Below are 18280 nucleotides of genomic sequence, written 5' to 3'. Positions count from 1 at the left end.
CCAGAGTGTTTGGGAACCAAGGTGTTTAGAAACCAGGGTGTTTGGGAACCAAGGCATTTGGGAACCAGGGTGCTTGGGAACCAGGGCTGATGCGGTCGATGTTTGTTGGAAGTACGAAGGTTATCGCCTCTGGCATGCAGAGCATCCCTGGGTGTGTTCGCAGGAATGCATTTCGGATTAATTCGATTTTCCGGTCCATTGTGATTCCCTCCATGCTCCCGCCCCCCAGCGCATTGTCCCAGCATGTCGGTTGTGGCCAAGACAGTCTGCCAAGGGAAATGCTGTTGTTGTTGTACTGTTAAAGGCTGTATTTTGCAGCTTCATTGCTTTCCAGGAACGGTTGCCAGGAAAACCCGGCTCAGCAAACACACCTCACCAAGGAGGCCAGTGGTGGGTGGAAAAATAGGTGCAATCCAGCACAAAACACGTACACTGTATTAACTGTTTCCATGCTGTGGCGGCCACTGAGCAAGATGACGTCAGTTTTTTTAGATACTCTCAATGTTTCAGGAAGAAAAAAACCGTTACACACAAACGTATTTTCATAGAACCAGTGCTTTTTATTTTATTTTATTTTTTAATGTTTAGGAGTACTCTCATTTCCCGACTCATCTCGAAATACAGTCCATTTTCGGAGGATGCCAGCAAGGTTGAACCTTTCTGCAAAAAGGCTTTTATGATTCCAAAAAGGAAATCTTCCTCCGCTTGTCCATATTAAGAGTATGCCAGTAAGGTTGAACCTTTCTGTAAAAAAGGGATTTAAATCTTAAAGGGTTTTATTCTGTTTTTCATCTGTCAGGAGCTGCCCAGAGTGGCTGGGGAAGCCCAGCCTGATGGTCAGGGTATAGATAATATACTTGAATATTACCATTATTATTATTATTATTATTATTATTATTATTATTATTATATTTCAGTAGTGGAATGGTCCAAATAGCCTGGGAACCACGAGAATCGAGGCGATTCAACCTGGAAAGACTGCACCAAACCTGCCCTGCTTTCTTTCTATTTCTCCAACAAAAAATAAAAAATCCTTCTATCTTGTGTTCCTTTAAAGAAGAGGGTTTCTGGCCCTCTCATTGGCCGGAGTTGAGTGAGATCCCTCCTGATTGGCTGACAGAGGGAAAGAACTGCCCACTTTCAGACAGGTAAATTTTTCTTGCCGCAGATTGGGATATTCTTAAAGCTGCAGATTAGATGCTTCCGGGTGCCTGATTCTCTGCATCGTCAAAAAAACCTGGTTTTTCTTCTTGGATTTGAGTTTTTTTGCAACTGCAAAGTGGGAATTTTTCGTGCAACAAGATTTGGGATTCTTGAGACTGCAGAGCAACTGGATTCCTCAAGATTAGGAAGAGGGCCTTATTTTTGCATTGTCCAAAAAACTTGCTTTTCTTCTTTGATTTGAGTTTCACAACTCTGCAAATTGGAAATTTTTCGTGCAACAGATTTGGGATTCTTGCTCCAAATTATTAACCGGCCAGTCAGCTTTCCGAGGGGCCAAATTGTCCCCAAAATCTCATTTTTTTTCTCGGATTTGAGTTTTTTCCGCAACTCTGCCAAGTAGAAGAAGGGCAGGGTGGGTAGGATGAGCTGCAGCCCAGTTTCGAAACCCGCCAACATGGAAGACACAGATGTCTTCGAAGACATCCAACCAACGGTACAAATCTCAGAAAGTCAACAGGCTCTGGCCCAGGTAAGTGAGCTGCAGGAAAACCCCATATTCTGGGTTGTGTTTTTTTTTCTTTTTTTCATTTATATATTTACTTACTTACTTAATTTTTATACCACCCTACACCCAAAGGTCTCGGGGCTGTTCACGTAAAATATCAAATACGTAAAATTGAAATAAAAACAATAATTCAGTAAACACCCCCTGCCTAATTGGTGCATATTGGCCTGAATACGGTACCGTATTGGCCTGAATATAAGGCACCCTTTAGCTTTTCACGGTTGGGATTTGGGGGAAAATATGAGGCTTATATTTGGAACAATACAGTACATACTTACTTGGCTCAATGTCATTTTTTATTGTCTCCCTAGTAAATTATTGACCAAGGTCAATATTTGCTCCTCAGATCGTTCAATCTTGGTCTTGACCCCGAGTTCAAGATGCTTGTTCTTTTTCCTTCGAGAACACTCTGAGGATAAGAGGGCAAAAGCAGGGTGGATTTGATTTGAATTGAATCGATTTAAATCCCTAGTCCGGGAGACTTGATATAAAATCCTTTTTCAACCTTGCTGTGGCATCCACTTAATATGGACAATCAGAGGAAGGTTTCCTTTTTGGAATAATAAAATTATTTTTCTACAGAAAGGTTCAACCTTGCTGGTATCCTCTTATATGGACAAGCAGAGGAAGATTTCCTTTGTGGAATCATAAATTTTCAGAGTCATTTCTACACTTCATTTTAAAAAAATTGTTTAACCACATCAGTTAACAAAGATGGATGCATATGGCACTATATTATTCTTTTACTTAAATAAATGGTTATTAAAGAAATGGTTATTTTTCTCCTTCCAATCAAGAATGGCAGAAAAGTTGTCCAGATATCGGCAGTTAACTTATTAAACCTCACCGTCATTTCATAATCTTCGCTCTATGTATTTCTAAGAGTGGAACCAAATCAGTAATTTTTGACAGAAGTGTAAAAACGACTCTGAAAATTTATGATTCCAAAAAGGAAACCTTCCTATGGTTGCCAATATTGAGGATGGCAGCAAGGTTGAGCCTTTCTGTAAAAAATGATTTCATTATTCCAATTAGGAAACATTCCTCTGCTTGTCCATATAAGAAGGTGCCAGCAAGGTTGAACCTTTCTGTAAAAAGGGGGATTTTATTATTCCACTAACTGCCCTTTCTCCTCCAGACCCCCTTCGAAATGGACCAGTACCTCTCAGGACATTTGCCCGCCACCCCCCTGGACGTCGGGCAGAAGTACCGCCGGGAAAGCGCCTCCGTGGTCGACGAATACTTCTCCGCAGAGAAGCCACCTTCCGCCCACCTTCGCACGGGCCTCTACCGGCCCCCCAAGCCCCTCACCCCCTTCACCCGGGTCAAATCGGAACCCGGCACCTTCTTGGCCAGGCCCGGCCCAGCCGGGGCATGGCAGACCCTCCCCGACTTTGGCAGCGCCTTCCACGTCTTCTCCAACCCGGGTCGGATCTTGGGGTGCCTGTCCCTGGGCACCGGCCTGCCGCCGTCACCACCAAACTCGCAGCCTGGCAGCCCGGAGGTTGCCGAGGGCATCTCTCAAAGGCAGGACCAGGCTGCCTCGTCGGTGAAAGGACCCCTCCAGGGCCAAATGCCAACGCTGCATGGTGGATTGCGGACCCTCGCCGTGCCGATCCCCAAGTACAGCCAGAGGAACAACCCGGAGCTGGAGAAGAGAAGGGTCCATCATTGTGACTACTCCGGTAGGACCAATCCTTTTTTACTGAAAGGTTCAGCCTTGCTGGCATCGCCTGAATATTAACAAGGAGAAGGTTTCCTTTTTGGGATAATAAAATCCCTTTTTAGACAAAGGTACAGCCTTGCAGGCATCCTCTGAATATTGACAAAGAGAGGAAGGTTTCCTTTTTGGGATAATAAATTCTGTTTTTTACAGAAAGGTCCAACCTTGCTGGCATCCTCTTAAAATTGACAAGTGGCCTGAATATAAGCTGCACTTTCACTTTTCGCGGTCGGAATTTGGGAAAAAAGTGAGGCTTATATTCAGGCTGATACGGATTATTGTTATTGTTATTATTATTACTACTATTATTATTATTACTGCCACTGCTATTACTACTAATACTACAACAACAACAACAATAATAATAATTTATTATTTATACCCCGCCCATCTGGCTGAGTTTCCCCAGCCACTCTGGGTGGCCCCCAATCAAGTGTTAAAAACAATACAGCTTTATATTAAAAACTTCCCTAAACAGGGCTGCCTTCAGATGTCTTCTAAAGATAGGATAGCTGCTTATTTCCTTCACATCTGAAGGGAGGGTGTTCCACAGGGCGGGCGCCACTACCGAGAAGGCCCTCTGTCTGGTTCCCTGTAACCTCACTTCTTGCAATGAGGGAACCGCCAGAAGGCCCTCGGAGCTGGACCTCCGTGTCCAGGCTGAACGATGGGGGTGGAGATGCTCCTTCAGGTCTACTGGGCCAAGGCCATTTAGGGCTTGAAAGGTCAGCACCAACACTTTGAATTGGGCTCAGAAACGTACTGGGAGCCAATGCAGATCTCTCTGGACCAGTGTTATGTGGTCCTGGTGGCCGCTCCAAGTCCCCAGTCTAGCTGCCGCATTCTGGATTAATTGCAGTTTCCGAGTCACCTTCAAAGGTAGCTCCACATAGAGCGCATTGTAGTAGTCCAAGCGAGAGGTAACTAGAGCATGCACCACTCTGGTGAGACAGTCTGGAGGCAGATAGGGTCTCAGCCTGCGTACCAGGTGGAGCTGGTAGACAGCTGCCCTGGACACAGAATTGACCATCTTCTGTGAGTCCAAAATGACTCCCAGGCTGCACACCTGGTCCTTCAGGACCATTCAGGACCAGGGAGTCCCCCACACCCACCCGTCTCCTGTCCCCCAAAAACAGTACTTCTGTCTTGTCAGGATTCAACCTCAATCTGTTAGCCGCCATCCATCCTCCAACCGCCTCCAGGCACTCACACAGGACCTTCACCGCCTTCACTGGTTCTGATTTAAAAGAGAGGTAGAGCTGGGTATCATCTGCATACTGATGAACACCCAGCCCAAACCCCCTGATGATCTCTCCCAGCGGTTTCATATAGATGTTAAAAAGCATGGGGGAGAGGACAGAACCCTGAGGCACCCCACAAGTGAGGGCCCAGGGGTCTGAGCACTCATCCCCCACCACTTTCTGAACACTGCCCAGGAGGAAGGAGCGAAACCACTGTATAACAGTGCCCCCAGCTCCCAGCCCCTCTAGACGGTCCAGAAGGATGTTATGGTCGATGGTATCAAACACCGCTGAGAGATCCAGCAGAACTAGGAAACAGCTCTCACCTTTGTTCCTAGCCCGCCGGAGATCTTCGACCAGCACGACCAACGCAGTTTCAGTCCCATGATGAGGCCTGAATCCCGACTGGAAGGGATCCAAATGGTCCGCATCCTCCAGGTGTGCTTGGAGTTGTTCAGCAACCACCCGCTCAATCAGCTTGCCCAAGAATGGAAGATTTGAGACTGGGCGATAGTTGGCCATATTGGCCAGGTCTAAAGATGTTTTTTGAAGAAGCGGTTTGATGACCGCCTCTTTCAGCGGGTCTGGGAAGGCTCCTTCACAGAGAGAAGCATTCACCACCCTGCGAAGCCCGTCTCCCAGCCCTTCCTGGCTAGCTTTTATAAGCCAGGATAGGCAAGGATCAAGGAGACAGGTGGTTGGTTTCACTCATCCAAGCAGCCTGGTCACATCCTTGGAGGTAACAGATTGGAATTAATCCCACGCAACTTGATTAGACAGGACTCTAGCACTCTCTCGCCCTGGCTCTGCTCCCACGATGGAGTCTCCTCCTTCTGAATCTGAGCGATTTTATCTGCAAAAAAAACTTTGCAAAAGCATTGCAGGAGATCTTGGGGTCTTTCCCAGGCCCCGGTGGTGCAGGTGGTTCCAATAAGATTGCGAACCACGTGAAAGAGTCTCCTGCTGCTGTTTTCTGCAGATGCATTAGAGGTGGTAAAAAAGGCCCTCTACTACTACTACTACTACTACTACTACTATTTCACCCCACCAATTCATCCCGATCTCTTCACAGGTTGCACAAAGGTTTACACCAAAAGTTCTCACCTGAAAGCACATCAGAGGACTCACACAGGTATGTGGTTGGCTGCGGCTAAACCTGAGGGCGGAGAGATGTGCTTGTAAGGGAGATGATTGGGGTGGAATTAGAAATGTCCCCCACCCCCTGGTGGATTTGATTTAAATGCAGTCGATTTAAATCACCATTTAAATCCCTGGTCAGTAAGAATCAATTTAAATCCTTTTTTACAGAAAGGTTCAGCCTTGCTGGTATCCTAATATGGACAACTGGAGAAAGGTTTTCGTTTTGGAATGATTGAATTACTTTTTTTTAGTTCAACCTTGCTGGAATCCTCTTAATATTGACAAACGGAGGGAGGTTTCATTTTTGGAATAATAAATTTTCAGAGTAGTTTTTTACAGTTATATCCTGGGTAGATTTGATTTAAATCAAATTGATTTAAATTTCGATTTAAATCACAATTTAAACCCCTAGTCAGTAAGACTTGAATTAAGTCCTTTTCCTTACAGTAACACTGTAAAAACTACTCTGAAAATTTATTATTCCAAAAAAGAAACCTTCCTCCACTTGTCCATATTAAGTGGCTGAACCTTTCTGTAAAAAAATGATTTTATTATTCCAAAAATTAAACCTCCCTCTGCTTGTCCACATTAAGAAGATACCAACAAGGATGAACCTCTCAGTAAAAAAAGGATTTCAATCAAGTCTTACGGACTAGGGATTTCAATCGCCATCCATCCTCCAAACACCTCCAGGCATACCCAGCACCTTCGCTGGTTCCGATTTCTGGGTGCCATTCAAACCCGCAGCCCCAACCCCTGGGCATCTGCTACGAAAATGAGCCCTGGGAGGAGAAAGGCTGGGCAGATGTTTCTAACGCCGCTCCTTTTCCTTCTTTCTTCTGCCCCCTTTCCAGGTGAGAAGCCATATCGGTGCACTTGGGACGGGTGTGAATGGTGCTTCGCCCGATCTGACGAGCTGACACGCCACTACCGGAAACACACGGGTGCCAAACCCTTTGGGTGCCTCGCCTGTGGGCGATGTTTTTCCCGATCGGACCACTTGGCGCTGCACATGAAAAGGCACCAGAACTAAAGATGGAGGCCCCCAGCCAAAGAGCCGTATTGTCCATATTAAGAGGATGTCAGCAAGGCTGAACCTTTTTGTAAAAAATGGGATTTTATTATTCCAAAAAAGAAACCTTCCTCCGCTTGTCCATATTAAGAGGATGCCAGCAACTCTGAACCTTTCTGTAAAAAAGGGGATTTTATTATCCCCAAAAGGAAACCTTCTTTGGTGCTCAAACGCCCTGTAAGAGTGCCCCATCTACTTGGTTTCCCCTCCGACCCAGTTTTGATTTTGTTTTATACATTTTGAATGTTTTGCTTAAATACCATCTGTCATTGTGTTAAATTTTGTGTTAAATGCCATCTGTTAAACATCTTTATCCCATTTTCCTTTATCGCCTCGCAAGCCGCAAATCTCCAACTCTCCATCCATAATTTCCCCCATGATGATAATCGAATCATTTTACTACTGATATCCATAGCCTACTGGATCATTACCTCTTTTACATCCCATTGCAATAAAATTCCATATATTTTAGAAATCTCCTTTGTCTTGCAATAATTCTTGCAATAATTCTTTATCTAATATTGAAATTTCACTTGCAAAACCTGTTTTGTTTTTTTATCTGCTTTGAACACTTCATTTTGTTGGTACTGAATCCAACCTGTGGCTCATTGGTTTTTGTGACTGTGTGGATCCCAGTTCAGCTATTGATTGATTGATTGATTGATTGTGTGATTGCGGAAACGGATCAAACCCGCCCCCATCCAAACAATGACTATCACTAGTGCAGGTCAGGAAAAAAATAAATTCCAATTTTTATCATCTACAAGATCTTATTTATTTTATCATACAGTCTATTGATTATTGGTTTCATTTCGGGGATCAAATTCTCAATAAAGAGCAAAATTCACATTCAAATGGCTGTTTTTAAAAGTCCGGAACGGATCAATCAGGTCAGTGCAGGTGAGGAAAAAAATTAATTTCAGTTTCTATCATCTAGAAGATCCTATTTATTTCATAGTACAGTCCATTGATTATTGGTTTCATTTTGGGGATCAATGGTCTTGTTACGAGAGCAAAATTCATGTTAAATTGCTGTCTTAATCCGTTTTGCATTCCTTTCTATGGGAAAGCATGATTCGCACTTGGAACGTTTTGGACTGAAGTTTGAGACTCAAAGTAACCCTGTCCTGTCTTATTTACTTCATCAAACGGTCCATTGACGATTGCTTTCGTTTCAGTGATCAATGCTCTCACTCGAGAGGAAAATCCACAAACAGCTCTCAATCAATCCCTTTCTATGGGAATGCGCCACTCGCACTCGGAACCTGGGGAGATGTTCATGTCCATATCCCACCCAAAATCTCATATATTGATCCGTACAAGGAAGACCCTCCTCTGTTGCCCCCAGACCCCCCCCATCCGCCAAAGGGGAAACTACCCCCATCGGTCGAATCAGGTTTCAGGTTCAAGTCCGGCTCGACCCCTTCTGCCAAAGGGGAATGGCACCCGTCAATTGAGGTTATTCCTCTTATCCCCAAAAGGAAACCTTCCTCCGATTGTCCCTATTCAGAGAATGTCAGCAAGGCTGAACCTTTCGGTAAAGGTCCGAGAGACTCCACCCATCTTGGCTTGGGTATCAAACTCGCTGTCATGGTTCTTCACTCTGCCAAAGTTTCTCCTTTGACCCCTGGATATTTGGGTGGGTATCCGAGGGTGACCGCCGGCCCTCCAATTTCACATCATGATGTGTCTCCGGCGATGGAGAGCCAGGTGGTCCGAGCGCGAGAAGCTCCGGTCGCAGTCCGAGCAGCGGAAGGGCTTGATGCCTGTGTGTTTCCGGAAATGCCGGGTCAATTCATCAGAACGGGCAAATTTCCAGGTACAGCCCTCCCAGGTACACTTATACGGCTTCTCTCCTGCAGGGGGCAACAGAGGGTTATTGTTTTAGTAACATGAAATAAATAGGATGCCAGCAAGGCTGTCCCTTCCTTTTAACAAAGGGATTTTATTATTCCAAAAAGAAACCCTTCATCCCATTGTCAGTATTAGGAGGATGCCAGCAAGGAATTTATTATGATAAAAAAAAGTCTTCCTCTGATTGTCAATATTAAGAGGATGCCAGGAAGGTTGACCCTACCTGTGTGTATCCTTCTGTGCGCTTTTAAGTGTGAGCTCTTTGTGTAAACTTTGCTACAACCCTCAAAGTCACACTGGTGAATGCGCCTCTTCTTGAGGTCCGGGGAGTCGGTCTGCTGCATCTGGCTCACGGAGGAAGGCCTGGCAAGAGATCGGCAGAGAGGAGGGGAGTAACAAAATACTACTACTACTAGTACTAGTTTATTATTTCTACCCCGCCCACCTGGCCACTCATTGTTAGAAATAAACTAACAATTAAAAAAACAGTAAAAAACAGACACATGACAAACACCAGAACCTGATAGTAAGACTCAACATCCTATTATTATTATTATTATTATTATTATTATTATTATTATTATTAGATCCATACCCCTCCCATCTGGCCACTCATTGTTAAAAATAAAAAACAATGAAAAAAACAGTCAAAATCAAGGACGAGAAACAGCAGAACCTGAGAGTAAGATTCAACTAACAACAACTCTATCCCTAATCCCTGTCCCTAACTCCTATCCCTATCTCTAACCCTTATTGCTAACCCTAATCCTAATAATAATAATAATAACAACAGTATAAATTAAATCGATTTAAATCACGATTTAAATCCCTAGTCCGTAAGACTCGATTTAAATCCTTTCTTTACAGAAAGGTTCATCCCTGCTGGCATCCTCTGGCAGGAAACTCACTCTCTCTGGAGCTCGGGGAAGGAGGCCGGGCGGCTCTCCGAAGCGCTGTCGTCGCTCTCGCTGCCAATGCCAATTGGGCAAATGGAACCGGGGTCCACTTTCACTGCAGGGAAAAACAAAGGCACATTCAGAAAAAGGACAAGACTTTCCGGGAGATATTTGTAGTTTCCTAGAGTTTAGTGATCTGACATGGTCATTTCTCCCTGCCTTTGTTTACTTCCCCTTTTGGGAATAATGAAATCCTTTTTTTACAGAAAGGTTCAGCATCCTCTTAATGTGGACAATCGGAAGCAGCTTTCCTTTTTGGAACAATGAAATCCTTCGTTTAGTGAAAGGTTCAGCGTTGCTGGCATCCTCTCAATATGTAGAATCGGAGGAAGCTGAGAAAATCCTTCTTTTATAGAAAGGTTCAGCCTTGCTGGCGTGCTCTTAATATTGTCATGATCTATGACCACCCTGCAGCGCCCTCACCGGACCCGGCGTCCTTCCCGTCGCCCCCGATGAGGGGCACCGTCACGGCGGCTGCCGCCACCCCGTCGGCCGGCACGGCGGCATAGACGACCGGCAGCGACTGGACCACCAGCGGGATAGTCTGGAGTTTGCCCATCTTGCCGGGCAGCTGGAACGAGGGGATCGTGTGGATCACGTGCAGGATCTGCTGCCCGCCGCTGCCCTGGCTTGAGGCCAGGATGGAGCCCGGAGACAGGACAGCTGGGATGGCCGAGGACGCGGAGCCCAGTGGCGCCGGTGACACAGCGGGCGGTGCACCGGTCCGGAAGCAGGAGAGAGGGATCTGGGGCACTGGTGGCACCTTGGTTTTGTGGACCGACAGATCCACCGGCTCGGCCAGCAGCTCCTCGGGGGGCTCGGTCTTAATGTCACCCAGCAACGCGGCCGGCAGCTCGCCGTCACCCAGCAGTGGCGAGGAACTCATGGTGGGCAGAGGTGCCAGGAGCCTGGGGAAGGGAAGAGAAGGGCCAGTCAGGTCTGGGTTCCTGAACACCTTGGGAAGGTTTCCTTATTGAAATCATAAACCCCCTTTTGTCTTAACAGAAAGGTTCAGCCTTGCTGGCATCCTCTGATTGACAATCGGAGGAAGGTTTCCTTTCTACAATAATACAGAAAGGTTCAACCTAGCTGGCATCCACTTACTTTTAGACAAGCTGAGGAAAGTTTCCTTTTTGGAATAGTGAAATCCCTTTTTTTACAGAAAGGTTCAGCCTTGCTGGCCTCCTCTGAATATGGCGAAGTGGAGGGAGGTTTCCTTTTTGGAATCATCAAATCGTTTTTTATACAGAAAGGTTCAACCTTGCTGGCATTCCCTTAATATGGACAACTGGAGGAAGGTTTCGATTTTGGAATAATAAAATCCCTTTTTTTACAAAAAGCAGAGGAAAGTTTCCTTTTCGGAATCATAAAATTCTTAATGAAATTATTGTTCTTTATTATTATTATTTTATTATTATTATTATTATTATTATTATTATTATTATTATTATTAAATTTATCTTTATACTGCCTTATACCCAAAGGTCTCACGGCAGTTCACATAAAATATTGCATACATGAAATCAAAATGCAAACAACAACCCTATAGTAGTATGATGATGATGATGATTATGTCCTAAGGCCAAGACTGTGAGCACTCATGATGCTCCCTGCCCAAATAAAACTGAAGATGCTTTTTTTTACAGAAAGCTGGGGGTTGCAAGTGCCGCCAAAAGCTTTGCAAAAAGGGGCCCCCTGGCTGCAGCCGGACCCCCAAGGCCTTTCCAAGAGTTGGGAAAGGGCAGCCCTGGAGAACTGACTCGGGTGTGGGGCACCCCTCCAAAATGCACCCAGCCACCCACCTCCACCCACAGTCAAAAGGAAAGCCCAGCCAGGGCGCCCTGCCTTTACAGAAAGGTTCGACCTTGCTGGCATCCTTTTTTAAATATTGACAAGCAGAAGGTGGTTTCCTTTTTGGAATGATAGAATCTGTGTTGTTGTTTTTTGTTTTTGTTTTTACAAAAAGGTTCAGCCTTGCTGGCCTCCTCTTAATATGGACAACCGGAGGAATGTTTCTTTTTTGGAGTCATAAGTTTTCAGAAATGCATAGACTATTAGACCAATAATTATAAAAATATGGGGAGGTTTAATAAATTAACTGTTTCTGTTTGGACAACTTTTCTGCTGTGCTTGATTGGAAGGAGAAAAGGAATCATTTCCTTCATAACTATTTAAACAATTTATTTAACTAAAACAATAACTAAAACAACATTATGGTATATGTATCCATGTTTGTTAACTGATGTGCTTAAACTTTTTTTAAAAGAAAAATTTAGGGCAGGCTTCCTCAACCTCAGCCCGCCAGATGTTTTGAGACTACAATTCCCAGCATCCCTGACCTGCTAGCTACGGATCATGGGAGTTGTAGGTCAAAAACATCTGGATGGCTGATTTTGAGGAAGCCTAACTGACTGAGTTTCAGCACAAATGAAAAACTTTAAACAAATCCTTCTTTCCTGATGAATAGCCTTTGGACTAGCTTAAAGAGAAAATCTTGAGAAAGATTTTTCCTCCCAAAGCATTTTATTTTAAAAATCCGATTTAAGGCAGCTCAGAGAGAGGACGGGGGGGGGGGAGGGGGAGAGATATGTGAAGGCAAGGCTTGCTGGAGCATTACAGGGAAGCCAGCCTGCAGGCTCTGTTGCCATGGCAACTGGATGCACCTGAGGATGGAGCTGGTACCCAGGCCCGCATCTCTTTCTAGGGGAAAGCGCACCTCACTTTTGGAATTTGAGTGCGAATTTTTGGGGGCGGGCAGGACGGCAAAAGTCTCTCTGCGCACGAGGCAGCGACGAGAGGACGGAGGGCCCAGAGCTTGGCCTCTGGGGCAACGTAGAGTTCCCCTCTGGCCCCTCGCAGGGAGAAGGGACCCTTCCATTGCCCACCTGCCCACCAAGGGGGCCAAGAGGGACCCGGTCTCCCTGCTGGTCTGAGGCTGCTGGTGCTGATGCTGATGGGGCCAGGTACCAAGCTCTATCGGGAGCATCCCATTGCCGTGGCAACAGAGCCTGCAGGCTGGCTTCCCTGTGATGCTCAAGCAAGCCCTGCCTTCACATCTCTCTCTCTCTGTGTGTGTCTTTCTCTCTACTTTTTTCTCTTTCTCTCCATTTCTCTCCAATCTCCCTTCATCTATCCTCTCTTCTCTCTTTCCCTCCCTCTTCCTCCCTGGACTTCTTCCTCTCTCTCTCTCTCCCCCCCCCCCCTTTATTTGCCAGCAGAGAAGGGCGAGGCCCGGAGGAAATTCCTGCCATAGGTGCGGACACGGCTGCAGGCGGCTGGGTGTGCCCCCATCTCGCCAGCTCTTTAGGCCGGCCAGAGCTTTCCTGGATAATAAGGATCATTTTATTATTTCTACTCCGCCCATCTGGCCCTCTCCGCTCAGCTTCAGCTGCCTTGACAAGCCCTAAGCAAGGAGGCGAATCTGGCCCAGAGCCAAGTGCAAGGCGTGGCGCCCGCCCATCCCCTTTGCAACCTCTCCATGACCTGGCGCTACCCAGACCCTGCCCAGAGTGGAAGAATGTGGGCGTTCCTGCTGCCGCTCGCTCTCCACCCAGCACAGGCTGGGTGTGCCTCCCAGACTTAAAAAAAAACCCTAAAACAGCAATTTAACATGAATTTCTCTAACTAACGAGACCTAAAAGGAAAGCAATAAGCAGTCTTTGGACCCCTGGGCTCTCAGTTGTGGAATGTCTCTCCCCCCCATGCTTTTTAACTTCTAAATGAACCTGCAGGGAGGGATTATCAGGGGGTTTCCGCTGGGGGTTCACCAGTATGCAGATGATACCCAGCTCAGCCTCCCTTTTAAATCAGAACCAGTGAAGGCAGTCAGTGGCGTAGCGTGGGGGGTGCAGGGGGGGCCGGCCGCACTGGGCGCAACATCTGGGGGTTAGGGTTAGGGGGCGCAAATCCACGGGTTAGGGGGCGCAAATCCACGGGTTAGGGGACCTATGGAGGCGCAGGTCCATTCTGTGTCCAGGGCAGGTCTATCTGGGATGCAGGATGAGACCCTCCCTGCCCGCCGACTATCTTGCCAGAGTGGTGCATGCTCTGGTTATCTCCCACTTGGACTACTGCAATGCGCTCCATGTGGGGCTACCTTGGAAGGTGACCCAGAAACTACAATTCATCCAGAATGTGGCAACTGGGAGCGGCTGCCGAGACCACAGAACAGCGGTCTTGAAAGACCTACATTGGATCCCAGGACATTTCTGGGCACAATTCAAAGTGTTGGTGCTGACCTTGAAAGCCCTCAACGGCCTCGGTCCTGTAGACCTGAAGGAGCGTCTCCACTCCAGATACTGGGGTCCCTCTCCCGAGGGCCTTCTGGCTTTTAGAAGACATTGGAAGGCACCCCTGTTTAGGGAAGTTTGTAAGGTTTGACGTTTTAGTCTGTTTAATATTTTGTTGGCAGCCGCCAAAAAGAAGAACACTGGAACAGTGGGGGCGCGACCTGGAATGGACAAGAAAAGAGGGGTGATAACCCCGCTCTGGAAATTTTTGGAAAGAGTGCAGGCCAGAAGGACATGAGCCACCAATTCAGTCCTGCCATCTCCAGTTTTTCCCAGTGAGACTTTTTGGAATTGTCCCTCGAGGACAGCCGAAGGTGGTACATTCAATCTTGCGAGAGTAGAAGCGCGTCGCTATTTTGGAATTACAGTGGTACCTCGGGTTAAGTACTTAATTCGTTCCAGAGGTCCGTTCTTAACCTGAAACTGTTCTTAACCTGAAACACCACTTTAGCTCCTGCTAAACCTCCTGCTGCCGCTGCGCTGCCGCTGCACGATTTCTGTTCTCATCCTGAAGCAAAGTTTTTAACCCAAGATACTATTTCTGGGTTAGTGGAGTCTGTAACCTGAAGCGTATGTAACCTGAAGTGTATGTAACCTGAGGTACCACTGTATCAAAGTTGTGCAAATAGGGTGCCAAAGAGTCGAATAGGTGGAAACTAGTGATACCATGGGAAAAATTTCCCAATTGTGGCCAAGATTGTTTAGCTTGTTTGCTTGACTAAAACCCAAAGTGATTAGCTGTTGTGGTGATAAACCACAAGAGTGAAGTTTTGGAAAGACAATTTCAGTCCAGGCGCTCTGATGACAATCTTTTCGCACTAGGGATATTAGACGGGGGAATTTGAGTTCAGACGAAGCCAGCCGCGTGGTACACTGGTTCTCAAACTTAATCCGTTCCGGAACCCTCTCTGCGCGCTCGGCTGCGCCCTCTGCCGCTCCCGTTTCCTGGGGTTGTGCCGCCTCCGCGCTTTCGCCTCCTCCGCCCACCACCCGGGGGCGCCCCCGCCTGTCAACCCGGAGCCAGTCTCACTCCATCGCCTCGCAGACACCGGGGGCACAGTGGCCACCCATGGATCGTTCTCTGCTCGAGCCCCGGACTCGCTGCCAGACAGGGGCTCGAGCGCACCCCCTCGGGAGACGCCAAGCAGAGGCTCTCCCGTGCGTAAAAGTCGCGGCTGCCGGTCCTCCAGCTCTTCCTCTTCCCTGCGAGCTGCCCGCCGCTCCCATTTCCTCGGGGGGCACCTCCTCCGCGCTTCCACCTCCTCCACCCACTCACCGCCCGGGGGCGCCCCCACCTGTCGACGCGGAGCCAGCCTCGCTCCCTCGCCTCCTCCGGGAGCGCAGCGGCCACCCTGGCTCCACCCGCGGGATCGTTCTCACGGAGCCTGCTCCAGCCCCCCACTCCCCGACTCGCTGCCAGCCAGAACCAGGGGGACTAGGGAGCAGCAGTGCCGCGCCAGAAAGTCCCCCACCCCGCCACCCCACCTCGGGAGAGGCCCAGCAGTGTCTCTCCCATGCATAATAACAGGCGCAGCGGCCCGGCCTCTCCAGCTCCTCCTCTTTCCTGCGCGCTCGACTGCGCCCTCTGCCGCTCCCGTTTCCTCGGGGGGTGGCGCCTCCGCGCTTCCGCCTCCTCCGCTAGCCGCCCTTGACCGAGGCTTCCTTGCCCGCTTAGCGCCTCCGCGCCGGGCGCACCTCTCTCCGCGGGTCCCCGTGCGCAAAGGCAGCCTGGCTGAACGCGCCGGTGGTGATGGTGGCGGCGGCGGTTGCTGCTCTTCTCCGCCGAGCCGGGCTCCCCCACCCATCTGCCCGTCCCTGACCCCACCCACCACCGCCCCCGCCCCCACCTGTCAACCCGAGCCGGAGCCAGCCCCCCCGCCAATCCGCCGCCACCAGGGGCGCAGCGGCCGCCACCCTGGCTCCATCACCCGTGGGATCGCCTCACGGAGCTTGCTCGAGCCCCAGAACCGGGAGCGGCGGCGGGGGAGGGGGAAGCAGCAGGGCCGCGCCAGAAAGCCCCCACCCCCGCCACACCCCCTCGGGAGACGCCCAGCCGAGGCTCTCCTCCGTTAGTAACAGACGCCTCCAGCTCCTCCTCTTCCCGGCGGGCTCGGCTGCGTCCTCTGCCGCTCCCGTTTGCGGGAGGCTGGCACCGCCTCCGCGCTTCCGCCTCCTCCGCCCACCGCCCTTGACCGCTTCCCTGCCCGCCCACCCGCCACCTCCTCCACCCACCGCCCTGCTGGACCACCTCCCTGCCCGCTCCTCTCGCCGGCGGTCCCCGTGCGCTAAGCGAGCCTGTCTGGCTGCTTTTCTCCGACGAGCCGGGCTCACCCACCCATCTCCCTGTCCCTCACCCCACCCACCTCCGCCTCCACCCACCGCCCCGCAGGACGACCTCCCAGCCCGCTCCGCGCTGGGCGCACCTCTTGCCGGGGGTACCCAAGCCTGGCTGGACGCGCCCGGGGCGGCGGCGGCTCTATTCCGCAGAGCCGCGCTCCCCCACCCATTTGCCCGTCCCTGACCCCACCCATCACCGCCTCCACCCACCGCCCACTGCCCCGGACCGCTTCCCCGCGCGCTCACCGCCTCCGCGCAGTGCGCTCCCCTCGCCGTGTGCGCAAAAGCGAGCCTGGCTGCTGGACGCGGCGCCGGTGGCGGCGGCTCCTCTCTCCCCCACCCAACTGCCTGACCCCACCCAGCGGCTCCACCCAGTCGCGACTCCACGGGCTGTCAATCAGCAGCGGCGGTGGGGGGAGGGGAGGAGGCAGGTGGCCAAATTGCGCGGCCGAGGGCGCAGCCGCCGCCGCCCTCCTTCCTTCTCCCCTCCTTTTCCACCCTTTTACCATTCCCCCCTCCCCGCACCAGCAGGAGCCGATCCGGGTTGGGCTGCTCCGCCCTTTCTGACTCTACCTTCCCGCGGACAGGAGGCAGGCAGCCTTTCGCAGAGGAGAGTCCAGCCTTCCAAGTCCTTTTATTGGCTTTCCAAATCAATACGAATTCCAAATCAATACGAACCTAATTATTTTAATCTAATACAATTTTCTAATAATATTAATAACAACAACAAATTATTTCTACCTCTCCCATCTGGCTGGGTTTCCCCAGCCACTCTTGGCAGCTTCCAACAAAAGGTTAAAAATACATTAGAATGTCTGTCATTCAAAACTTCCGTAAACAGGGCTGCCTTCAGATGTCTTCTAAATGTCTAATTTAGTTGTTTATTTCTTTGACATCTGATGGGAGGGCGTTCCACAAGGCAGGCGCCACCACCAAGAAGGCCCTCTTCCTGGTTGCCAACATACAGTGGTACCTGGATTCTCAAATGTAATCCGTTCTGAACCCAAAGCACACTTTCCCATGCAAAGGAATTCCAAACAGATTAAACTATTCCAGACTTTTAAAAACAGCAATCTGAACATGAATTTTACTTTCTAATGAGACCACTGATCCATAAAATGAAAGCAATCACTAATGTACTGTACGGTAAAATAAATAAGATATTGTAGATGATAAAAATGAAAATTAATTTTTTTTCTTACCTGCACTGATGATAAGTCATTGTTTGGATGCTTCTAGCCATTTCTGCAGTCACACTGTCAATCCATCAGGAGCTGAACTGGGTTCCACACAGCCACAAAAAGAGGAACCGAAAAAGCCACAAAAACACCAAATCAAGAGCAATAAGCAAAGTACCATTTGACTTCCGAAATGTTCAAAAACCGAGACGCGGCTTCAGATTGGCGCAGGCACCCCAGAAACAATCGCCGGCAGCCGTGTCAAACACTCAGCTTCCGGAAAATGTCTGAAAACTGGAACACTTCCTTCGGGCTTTTTGGCGTTTGGGAAACCGAAACCAGGCCGAAACCCCAGTGGAAATGGACCCAGAAAACCAGTTTCTGTGAGTTATGTGGCAATTCCCTGCTGTGTGGAAAACGCAGGCAGCCAACCTGCTTCCCGCTCCAGCGCCCGATCCGGCTCCGGACTAAGCCCTCCGGACGTCTGCAGAGCCCCACCCCGGTTCACCTTTGAATGTATTTTTCATCTTTTGTGGGAAGCCGCCCAGAGTGGCTGGGAAAACCCAGCCAGATGAGCGGGGTAGAAATCATAAATTATTATTATTATTATTATTATTATTATTATTATTATTATTATTATTCACTTGGGCTCTGCAGAACTCCAGAAGGGAAAACAGGAGCGCTGTTTGCAAAGGTGATAGCGCCGCGAGAACAGTTTTCATCTGGCGAAGATCTTAAGCAACAACAGAAGAGACAGACAG

At 49.0% G+C, this 18280-nt stretch overlaps 2 protein-coding genes across 6 annotated transcripts; one reads left to right on the top strand and one right to left on the bottom strand.

Annotated features, from left to right (window-relative positions):
* The first annotated feature begins 960 nt into the window (after positions 1-960).
* Positions 961-7380, top strand: LOC310754046 (Krueppel-like factor 5). 2 transcript variants are annotated; one of them, XM_083595489.1, is made up of 4 exons: positions 976-1693; positions 2868-3414; positions 5766-5825; positions 6688-7380. In XM_083595489.1, exons 1-4 carry the CDS (start codon positions 1586-1588, stop codon positions 6864-6866), a joined length of 894 nt encoding a protein of 297 aa, XP_083451615.1. In that variant the 5' UTR covers positions 976-1585; the 3' UTR covers positions 6867-7380. The 2 variants fall into 2 exon arrangements, with proteins under 2 accessions (XP_083451616.1, XP_083451615.1); XM_083595490.1 differs by lacking the exon at positions 5766-5825 and having other exon boundaries at positions 961-1693.
* Positions 7381-7655: 275 nt separating this feature from the next.
* On the bottom strand, positions 7656-17861 carry KLF8 (KLF transcription factor 8). Of its 4 annotated transcripts, none has more exons than XM_083595469.1 (5): positions 17544-17861; positions 10139-10623; positions 9668-9770; positions 8983-9122; positions 7656-8761 (listed from the first exon to the last, which is right to left on the bottom strand). In XM_083595469.1, the coding sequence occupies exons 1-5, from the start codon at positions 17582-17584 to the stop codon at positions 8580-8582; spliced, it is 951 nt and encodes a 316-aa protein (XP_083451595.1). In that variant the 5' UTR covers positions 17585-17861; the 3' UTR covers positions 7656-8579. The 4 variants fall into 4 exon arrangements, with proteins under 4 accessions (XP_083451595.1, XP_083451592.1, XP_083451593.1 ...); XM_083595466.1 differs by lacking the exon at positions 17544-17861 and adding an exon at positions 16588-16971; XM_083595467.1 differs by lacking the exon at positions 17544-17861 and adding an exon at positions 16384-16541.
* Positions 17862-18280: the final 419 nt, after the last annotated feature.

Source organism: Podarcis filfolensis, assembly GCF_964270895.1.
Source record: "Podarcis filfolensis genome assembly, chromosome: Z".
NCBI classification, from domain to species: domain Eukaryota; kingdom Metazoa; phylum Chordata; class Lepidosauria; order Squamata; family Lacertidae; genus Podarcis; species Podarcis filfolensis.
This window is presented reverse-complemented; position numbering and strand designations above follow the sequence as displayed.

Bases quoted from the DNA above. Each gene is read 5' to 3' on its own strand.
- LOC310754046 (XM_083595489.1), top strand. From the start codon at position 1,586: ATGAGCTGCAGCCCAGTTTCGAAACCCGCCAACATGGAAGACACAGAT. The intron at 1,694-2,867 runs GTAAGTGAGCTG...TTTCTCCTCCAG, and splicing joins GTCAACAGGCTCTGGCCCAG to ACCCCCTTCGAAATGGACCA. The intron at 3,415-5,765 runs GTAGGACCAATC...ATCTCTTCACAG, and splicing joins CCATCATTGTGACTACTCCG to GTTGCACAAAGGTTTACACC.
- KLF8 (XM_083595466.1), bottom strand. From the start codon at position 16,850: ATGGTAAAAGGGTGGAAAAGGAGGGGAGAAGGAAGGAGGGCGGCGGCG. The intron at 9,771-10,138 runs GTGAGGGCGCTG...TTTTCCCTGCAG, and splicing joins CGGGAAGGACGCCGGGTCCG to TGAAAGTGGACCCCGGTTCC. The intron at 8,762-8,982 runs GTAGGGTCAACC...TGCCCCCTGCAG, and splicing joins GCACAGAAGGATACACACAG to GAGAGAAGCCGTATAAGTGT.